The sequence below is a fragment of the Salmo salar genome, chromosome ssa05 (assembly GCF_905237065.1).
Source record: "Salmo salar chromosome ssa05, Ssal_v3.1, whole genome shotgun sequence".
NCBI classification, from domain to species: domain Eukaryota; kingdom Metazoa; phylum Chordata; class Actinopteri; order Salmoniformes; family Salmonidae; genus Salmo; species Salmo salar.
Genome location: NC_059446.1, coordinates 36,490,400 through 36,500,462, shown reverse-complemented (window position 1 = coordinate 36,500,462; position 10,063 = coordinate 36,490,400). Strand labels below are relative to the sequence as shown.

The 10,063-nt window shown below is 41.3% G+C and overlaps 1 protein-coding gene across 2 annotated transcripts; it reads left to right on the top strand.

The window, feature by feature from the left end:
• Positions 1–4,075: 4,075 nt before the first annotated feature.
• Positions 4,076–7,265, top strand: cd40lg (CD40 ligand). Of its 2 annotated transcripts, none has more exons than XM_014199851.2 (5): positions 4,076–4,496; positions 5,191–5,325; positions 5,454–5,475; positions 5,613–5,684; positions 5,833–7,265. In XM_014199851.2, exons 1-5 carry the CDS (start codon positions 4,314–4,316, stop codon positions 6,198–6,200), a joined length of 780 nt encoding a protein of 259 aa, XP_014055326.1. In that variant the 5' UTR covers positions 4,076–4,313; the 3' UTR covers positions 6,201–7,265. The 2 variants fall into 2 exon arrangements, with proteins under 2 accessions (XP_014055326.1, XP_014055325.1); XM_014199850.2 differs by having other exon boundaries at positions 4,092–4,496; positions 5,613–5,696; positions 5,833–7,263.
• The last annotated feature ends 2,798 nt before the right edge of the window (positions 7,266–10,063 follow it).

The window sequence follows — 10,063 nt, the reverse complement described above, 5'->3', positions numbered from 1 at the left end:
GAATTTTGAAAAGAATAATGTGCATATATTGTACAATCCAGGTGTGCAAAGCTCTTTGAATTACCCAGAAAGGCTCACAGCTGTAATCGCTACCAAAGGTGATTCTAACATGTATTGACTCAGGGGTTTGAATACTTCTCTAATCAAGATGGTGTTTTTAGTTATTATTATATTTTTTATTTATTTATTTTTTACAAATGTTGAAGTGTTCTTTCACTTGACAGAGTATTTTGTGTAAATGGTTGACAAAAAATGACAAATCCATTTTAATCCCACATTTTAACACAACATGTGGAAAAAGTCAAAGGGGTGTGAATACGGTACAGTATATACAGGCTCATGTTCACTTGAACTGAGGGCACCACTGGGACTGTTCTACCCGGAATCCCGTTGGAATTACATGACACTCTGGGTTAATTCAACTGTGAGGCTTTGCCAGTAGTGAGGATTTTTGTATTCAAACATTTCCAATCTTACATCCACTGTAGCTCTAGCTCTTACCTTAATTTCAACCTTACTTGAACTTTAACCTTAACTGTAGCTCTAGCCTTATATCTTCATCCTCAACCAAGCCTCATGTCAGACTCACATCTTTTGCTTTTAATGCCTGCCTAATGTAAGCACATGGATTTCAAGTTAGAATGCGGCCCTCGCGTAAGAGTGGCATGCCACCAGAGAGATTAATACTTACACCACTAGGGGAAGCCCTACGTCATATTACATTACTGAGAGCCACATAACATCTAAGTGTTTTTTGTTGTTATAACTCTCAAAATCAAATCCAAATGTATTTGTCACATATGCATAGATAATAAACAGCGAGTAGCAGCAGTGTAAAAACAACCGGGGAGGTCAGTGTAAATAGTCCGGGTGGCCATTTGAAACCGCCTAGTATATAGGTCCTGGATGATAGGAAGCTTGGCCCCAGTGATGTACTGTACCGTACGCACTACCCTATGTAGTAACTTACGGTCGGATGTCTATACTGTAGAATGTATTGCTTGGGCAGTTGTGTATTGCAGGACAGCTTGCCAGTCTGTATGTAAATATGCTTCAATATTAGTCTCAGTATTGTTATAATACATGACATTGTTGAGATATTTTTTTTATTCAAGTTTTTACATAACCAAGCTGATGCCAATACAGTGTTTTTAGTAGTTGTTTTAAAACTGTTGCCAATGCTGCACTCCAAATTGTGTGTCGTTTCTCTGCTTACCAATGTGCATTATGAAAATAAAAGTTGAGTTTATTTGTAGTTTGTCTAAAGTCCTCTGTTACTGCTGGTGCAGAGTGAATGTCAACTCAAGACATCCTCTATGTCTGCTTCTCAAATGGCACCCTATTCTTTTTATAGTGCTCTACTCTTGACCAGGGCTCTAGTCAACATGAGTGCACTACAAAGGGAATAGGCTGCCATTTAGGACGTAGACTAACACTACAAATGAACCGGCAGATGCCCTGTGTTGACGTTCTATGGAAACTGCTTGACTCAATAGAATTAGTAAATGGAAAGAATCTTGTCTGAGAAAGCCCCAACTTGACCATAGTCTTCCCCTTCTCTAAGTTCCACATTGTGATTCCTAAGAGTGTGTAGGAGTGCACGTGTCTGTGTGTGCATGCTTGCGCCTCGTGTGTCTGTAAGTGAGAAAGGGAGTGAGAGAGAAATAGTAATGTATGCCAGCATGAGGGCGGCAAGTAGCCTAGAGTGTTGGGCCAATAACTGAACGGTTGCTGGATCGAATCCCCGAGCTGACAAGGTAAAAATCTGTCAGGCAGTTAACCCGGTAGGCCGTCATTGTAAATAACAATTTGTTCTTAACTGAGTTGCCTAGTTAAATAAAGGTTACATTTAAAAGATTTGATGGATGAGTCATGATACCTGCTGATGCACTATAGAAGTCCTGCCCCCTCACGCTGATGGAGAGAAGTGTCATTTGCACCCAGGGGTACAATTTCAGGGAGAACCAAGTAGAAAACGTTAGTTCTTTCTCTATAACCTTGGTTCCATGGGGGATGTCAGATCCTGATCTGACATCGGCTGCTAAATGTTTAGCAAACGGCAGCTAAATGTTTTCCCACAAATTTAATGACATAATTAAGGTTTGAATTAGCGCAAATGTATAAAGATGCTCATTCCAAGCGCTGGTGTAAAAATATACATTTTAACAGAGATTAATTAAATTAGTCTGATTGGCTTATCCTGCCGATGATGACACAGGTGCTGCATAGACATACAGTACAAGATTCATAAAGTAAAAAGTCAGAGAGCGAGAGCGTGTGTGTGTTTTTGGTTTTACCGTCCTTGTGGGGACCAGAAGTCCTCACAAGAATAGTAAAACAAGGACAATACATTTTGCCTGTCCCCACAAGGAAAAAGTTTATTTTAGGTTCAGGGGTTAGGGTTAGAATTAGGGTTAAGGTTAGGGTGTGCGTGTGCGTGTGCATGTGCAAGAGAATAGAGATATGAGAGAAAGAAAGTGTCGTTGTATTTGCCAAATTTAAATAAGTTTATTCATATGGGTGAAGAACAAACATCTGTCATGTTAAAAAAAAAGCTTCACAACAACTGCAGGCCATCAAGCCATCAGGATCTAAAAGGTTGTCGTCACCTCTTTGAGGTCTGTTTCAAGGCAGGCCACAGTGGATGACTTTGTGCCCACAGCCCCTCTTTGAAATCCTGCATGGGAATGCAGAACACTGTTGCATTTTCAGTGACACCCTTAAAACCCTGTGTATCTTAACACGTTGTCTTCAAGCTAGCAGTCTTTCCATTCTCGCTAGTCCTACGGTCCAAATAAATACTTAACTGTGAAAAGAGGCTGGTGTCACCCCCTGACCTTAGAGATCCCTTTCATTCTCTATTTTGTTAGGTCAGGGTGTGACTAGGGTGGGCAATCTATGTTTTCTATTTCTTTGTTAACCGGGTATGGTTCTCAATCAGAGGCAGCTGTCTATCGTTGTCTCTGATTGGGGATCATACTTAGGCAGCCTTTTTCCACCTTTAGTTTGTGGGATCTTGTTTTTGTACTGTTGCTTTCCAGCCCTACAGAACTGTTGCGTTTTTTTGTTTGTTTTGTATTTGTTGTTTTTTCGGTGTCATCAATAAAAGTAAGATGTACGCCTACCAAGCTGCACCTTGGTCCTTCCATCGACGAACGTAACAACTGGGGGTGGCTCTTAAAGCAACATACATCATTTTAAAGAAAACCAACCATCCAGCTTTTTTTAGGTGTGCCAACATTGGCCACACAAGCATTGGTGTGGTTGATACTGACTAATTCTGCAACCTCAGTGGAAATCTCATGGACAGATAGAGCTAAGGAAGGCAGGAAGAAAGCTATGCATCAAATAAGTAGACTATTAAATGAGTGTACGTTGACGTATCAAATGTGAAACCTCTTTCTGTAACCAGGGCAAACAGTGCGGGTTTTGGAGCACCTGTAGATGAAAGAGGGGCTGATTTCCACTTAACACCAATTTGATGACACAGTTCAAATGTGCATAGACATTGCTTTTGTCTATTAATTTGGATTGCATCCGATCAACTGATTCAGTGGTGTAAAGTTTCAGCTTGTTATGTTGTCCACTGTGAATCATGATGGTCGCCTAAAGTCTTTAGGACGTTGTCTCATGGTCCCGAGGAGGTTTTGTCTAGTTCCTAGTTTGTCCCGAGGACGTTTTTAGGACGTTGCCGAATTTCCTCAGGACATCCCCTGTTTGCTGGGTAGATGTGTCTTTAGGTGCTGTTACCCTAGTTGCATTTTTCTTCGGTTACATGGACAAATTTCGGCCACAATACCGTGCTCAGCAAATTCATTGATTGCGCAACATTCAAACAATTCTTCGGGAGATTTTCATGGGCATTTCTGATATGCTGTTATCATATCACACACCAACCACTTCAAGAAGGGAACTGTTTGGAGTTAATCCTCAGGGAAACCTGGACTTGAGAAACCAACAGGTGAAAGGTCAAGGAATGAACACTAAATATAAAACGGGGTTGTCTGGGGTTTTTCTCTCTCTGCATTGTTGGTAAGTAAGCAATTTCACTGTTTGTCTACACCTTTTGTTTACGAAGCATGTGAAGAATAAAAGTAGATTTTTTTTGAGGGGTTGATGCCTTCAAGTCATACACACTGTACAGACACACGCATTCAGAGACACACACACACATCTTAAAGTTGAGAGATTCCAGGAAGTGAACTCAGAAAAATACACTAGCTAGTGACAACTGACGGTAGCTGTTCAGATGTGTATGGTGTGTGAAGGCAGTCAGATCTCTCCTCTCTGTATCTAGATCCCTCTGCACCAGCATGATCAACACTTACCAGACCAGCATGCCTCCACCACCTATTCCCCCACGGCTAGGCTCTGTCATGTCGGCACCAGGACCAGGCCACAGCAAACCTCTCCTCAGGTTCCTCATTGGCATGATAGTGCTTCAAATGGTTCTGCTACTGGGGGGATTCGCCTACCTGTACCACACGGACAACAAGGTAAGAACTCACCTCTCTTTAAATATATAGACACAGTTATACGTCTAAGAGTTGGTCTAGCTTTCAGGTTCATTGGTGTTGGGCAACGTTTCTTAGTGCCAAGTTCAGAACTATCATAGATCTTGGATACAAGTCTATTTTTGTTATGCAGCCTATTTGAGAATAACATGTTTCGCTGTAGTTACTTAAAAAACAATAAATTATAAAAGACAGTAGGCCTATTTTCCTAAAGTTTAATTTTAAAATATTCTCAAGAATGTGCGCGTAAGTGGCAATGATATAAATGTATTTTGTTATGTATAATAACTATGTTATAGCGGAAATCTATCCTGGGGTGTCTTACAGAGTGGAATATTGTTTGACTACAAATAAGACCTCTTGGATCACTCTTCAAAAGCGATGGGGTTTAACGAAGAGCATCTTTTCAACATAAAAAAAATATTTCAGTGATAACCTATGCCTATTCTTCAAGCACAGGGGGTCTATCAGGAAACTTCCCAGGATCCGAATAAAACTTCAACAGAAACATTTAGAAACAGCAAGTGCACAACAACCGCTTAGTCCTAACGTTTCATGACTTTGTCCCGATGTGAACTTGAAAGAGTGAAATATGATCATCCTTAAGCAGTGCCAATATTAAGATACATTTAGCTAGAATAGAGTTAACGTTTATTCCTGCTTTGTTGGGGCTCAGTATCACGAGGACCTTGAACGCAAGTACCTGGATGATATGATCGTCCTGAAGAGACTTGAAGAGTGTGAGAAAGACATCCAGTCGGTGCTGGACTGTAAGAAGCTTGTGGAGAAATACAAAAGCATCCTGGCAAAGGTAGGCCGAGGTTGCCGAGACTCAAATTAAGATATCTGAGGTTTCATGAGTACATTTTGTAGAAGAAAAAACATGCAGTATTAACATATGATTAAGCAATGCTGTGCTTTCCTGTCTCTCCTCTCAAGGTCTCACAAGAGGAAGGAAGAGGTATGTTCAAATCTTTTATAGCATCTACGTATGTATAATTTTACTTTACTTGCTACTCTACCAAGCTCACCTTCTGTCAGCAGAGAACCTTCTCTTCTGAGAGGGTGAAGACTAACTGTTTGTCTGTTCTGTTTCAGCTGCTAAACTCACTGGGGATGGGCCCTCGAATGGAGCCATGGCACGCATGGTAGTCAAGCAACCTGTTTCTGGTACGCCCCCAAGTAAGAGATGTTACTTACCACAATAATTCTAGGTTTGTTTTGTAGGAACATAGTGGCCTATGTTCCTACAAGATATACGTGTTTCAGTATAAGGTTTTAAAATGCACTTAAACATGGAAATTGTCTGCTTGAACAGCAAAGTATCTGGAGTGGAACATAGGCCACTCAGTGCGGAGGAACGTCCAGTACTACATGTCCAGCTGGCTGAAGGTGCTGCAGCCTGGAGACTACAACATCTACTCCCAGGTGGCCTTCTCCAAATGGCACCCCAAAACCCCTCTGGCCAGCCGGGTGAAGCTGAGGAAGGGGGAGACGGGAGAGGAGAAAGACCTGATGACAGCCTACTGCAGCCTGGGGGACCAGGATCATACAGACGTGTGTACAGCTTTCCAGGGAGGAGTGTTCAGTCTGGAGCCAGACGATCAGCTTAGTGTGTGGGTGACGGACCCCAGCCTAGTCAACTATGAGGAGGGGACTACCACTTTTGGATTGTACAAACTGTAGGCTGGTCATCACAATGGACATTGCCTACAGTATGGAGATGATGGACTGCGTTACTTTGGATTATGCATGTTTTTGGAGCAATGAATGGAATCAAGGCCATGTGAGTGGTTGGAGTGGGACAGGACTGAATACAATCTGCTAAATGGATCTAAACACGGACTAGACCAGTGGTTCCCAAACTTTTTATAGTCCCATACCGCTTCGAACATTCAAACTCCAGCTGCATACCCCCTCTAGCACCAGGGTCAGCGCACTCTCAAACATTGTTTTTTGCCATCATTCTAAGCCTGCCACACACACACTATACGACACATTTATTAAACATAAGAATGAGTGAGTTTTTGTCACAACCCAGCTCGTGGGAAGTAACAAAAAGCTCTTATAGGACCAGAGCATAAATAATAATAATCAATAATTTTGCTCTTTATTTAACCATCTTACATATAAAACCGTATTTGTTCATCAGAAATTGTGAATAACTCACCACAGGTTAATGAGAAGGGTGTGCTTGAAAGGATGCACATAACTCTACAATGTTGGGTTGTATTGGAGAGAGTCTCAGTCTTAAATCATATTCCACACACAGTATGTGCCTGTATTCAGTTTTCATGCTAGTGAGGGCCGAGAATCCACTCTCACATAGGTACGTGGTTGCAAAGGGCATCAGTGTCTTAACAGCACGACTTGCCAAGGCAGGGTACTCTGAGCGCAACCCAATCCAGAAATCTGGCAGTGGCTTCTGATTAAATTACATTTTCACAGAACCGCTTGTTGCAATTTCGATGAGGCTCTCTTGTTCACATATCGGTCAGTGGACTGGACTCAGGGCATGAAAGGGATAACGAATCCAGTTGTTTGTGTCATCCATTTTGGGAAAGTACCTGTGTAATTGCGCACTCACTCAGCTATAATCACATTTGACATTGTCTGTAAGCTTGAGTTTATTTGCACACAAAAAAATCATACAATGATGGAAAGACCTGTGTGTTGTCCTTGTTAATGCAGACCGAGAAGAGGTCCAACTTCTTAATCATAGCCTCAATTTTGCCCCACACATTGAATATAGTTGCGGAGAGTCCCTGTAATCCTAGATTCAGATCATTCAGGTGAAAATTACCCAGATATGCCAGTCGTGTGAGAAACTCATCATCATACAAGCGGTCAGTCAAGTGAAAATTATGGTCAGTAAAGAAAACTTTAAGCTTGTCTCTCAATTCAAAAAAACGTGTCAATACTTTGCCCCTTGATAACCAGTGCACTTCTGTATGTTGTAAAAGCGTTACATGGTCGCTACCCATATCATTGCATAGTGCAGAAAATACAAAAGAGTTCAGGGGCCTTGCTTTAACAAAGTTAACCATTTTCACTGCAGTGTCTAAAACATTTTTCAAGCTGTCAGGCATTCCCTTGGCAGTAAGAGCCTCTCGGTGGATGCTGCAGTGCACCCAAGTGGCGTCGGGAACAACTGCTTGCACGTGTGTTACCACTCCACTATGTCTCCCTGTCATGGCTTTTGCGCCATCAGTACAGATACCAACATGAGCAGCAGCTACGTTTGGCTACATACGGACCGTTAGTGGAAGTCCCACAAGAGAGTAACGGTTAATGCGATTGGATGTTAATTATTTGACTAGGCTAGCTGCATTTGACATTGTTGTTATTTCGCTGAACACTAGATGGTTTCATTTTATTTTTGGCAGTGAAATGAGACTACTCAGGTGAGGAAAAAAACCTCACCCAAATGTATAGCCCCTTTGGAAAATATAAATGGACTGTTTGAAAATGGGAAGAATTTTTTTGTATATAATAAAGGGAATCACATTTTTATTTGGCGTACCCCCCAGTTTGGGAATATCTGAACTAGATCAATTTAAAAATGTGAATCTTTTTACCAAGCCTGCGGTGAAACCCACAAATCCCTGGAACTGGAATTTATTGCTGTTGATTGGATAACTTACTATTAATATGGCAATGACTGTGTATTTATTGTGACGTATGGTGTCTGTATAGATAATAAATTATTTTTTCATTGAAAACATTCTTGATTATTTAATGAAATATAAGCGCATATCTCTGTGCTAAGTTTCCACTTGGTTTATCACATACAGTATGTCTGTGCTACGTTTCCACTTGGTTTATCACATACAGTATGTCTGTGCTACGTTTCCACTTGGTTTATCACATACAGTATTGGCTCAGTGCTTGGGTTGGAACTGATGCAGCCTGTGAAACCTTTAATTTCACAAGACCTCCCATCTCCCTGCAGTTTTGTGGGTTGCTAAGTGTAATGATCAAACCAATGGTTGGTTGTTTGGCTCAAGAACACCACCAAATAGGCTAATCAAGAGCATGAGACATCACCACAGACATATCAAAGGTCATGCACTTTGTAAGGAGGCATTACGGTGCTCCACAGAGCAACAAAGTTTATGAAACCAAGTTGCAGCCTTGCACTCAAACCTTCTGCATCCTTTTGCATCCCCTCACATCAAACATAATACAGTGACCTTCCAGAACTATGCACCACAGCAAGAAGATCTGTGCAGGAAAACCACAGACTGGAAATAGATCAGTGCATGTGTGGAAGAGGTTCTTCACCAGACCATAACATGATGATGCTTTGGCAGAAATGTGAGATCTTAACACTGACAGTAAGCCACTTTGGAAAGTAACATCTATTCAATGACTATCATGTGTATAAAAAAAAGGTAAGTGTGGTACAAAGGTTAAAACTCCACACAGCCCTGCTGTCATATATACCATTCCACTCCAGAGATCGAGTGAGTGAGTTGTTTAACAGCATGGAAAGTGTGAGTCTACAGCACAGAGGTGCAGAACACCCTGCCAGAGGTGTAGAGGGGAGATGGCATTCACAGGATGTCATCTCTACTCACCCATGTCATCTCTACTCACCCATGTCATGGGTCTCTCAACATAGAATATGCTACAGTGACTAGCCTATGTACCTGTAGTGCAGGGGTCATCAACTAGATTCAGCGGTGTAACCCATTTTTTCATAAATTCATAAATGTTTTCATAATTCATCCAGCCACCTGAACATAATTATAAATAATTTGTACTCTGCAAATTGACAGAAGAATCCCGAATAGATATTGTATTGGACAAAAACATGATCATTTAAAATATTGATTACATTGGTAAACGATTATGTCTCTCTGTGAGTGGAAATACTTGAATAGATTTCCTGAATTAAAATTATTTTGAGATGAATTCCTGTTGATTTTACAGTATTTTATGTCCAAAAATATAAATGCAAAATGCAACAATTTCAATGATTTTACTTGAGGAAATCACTCAATTTAAAGAAATAAATTAGGCCCTAATCTATATATTTCACGACTGGGCAGGGGCACTGCCATGGGTGGCCCTGGAAGGGCATAGGCGTTGAGTTTTTCGCCACAAAACTGATTTATTACCTACAGAAATACTTGTCAGTTTCATCAGCTGTCCGGGTGGCGGATCTCAGACCATCCCGCAGGTGAATTAGCTGGATGTGGAGGTCCTGGGCTGGTGTGGTTACACGTGGTCTGCGGTTGTGATGCCGATTGGACATACTGCCAAAATCTCTAAAACGACATTGGATGCGGCTTATGGTAGAGAAATGAACATTACATTCTCTAGCTACATATCTGGTGGACATTTCTTCAGTCAGCATGCCAATTGAACACTCCCACAAAACTTGAGACATCTATGACATTGTGTTGTGTGATAAAACTGCACATTTTAGAGTGGCCTTTTATTGTCCCCAGCACAAGATCCACCTGTGTAATGATCATGCTGTTTAATCAGATTCTTGATATGCCACACCTGTCAGGTAGATGGATGTGGACACCCATTCAAAT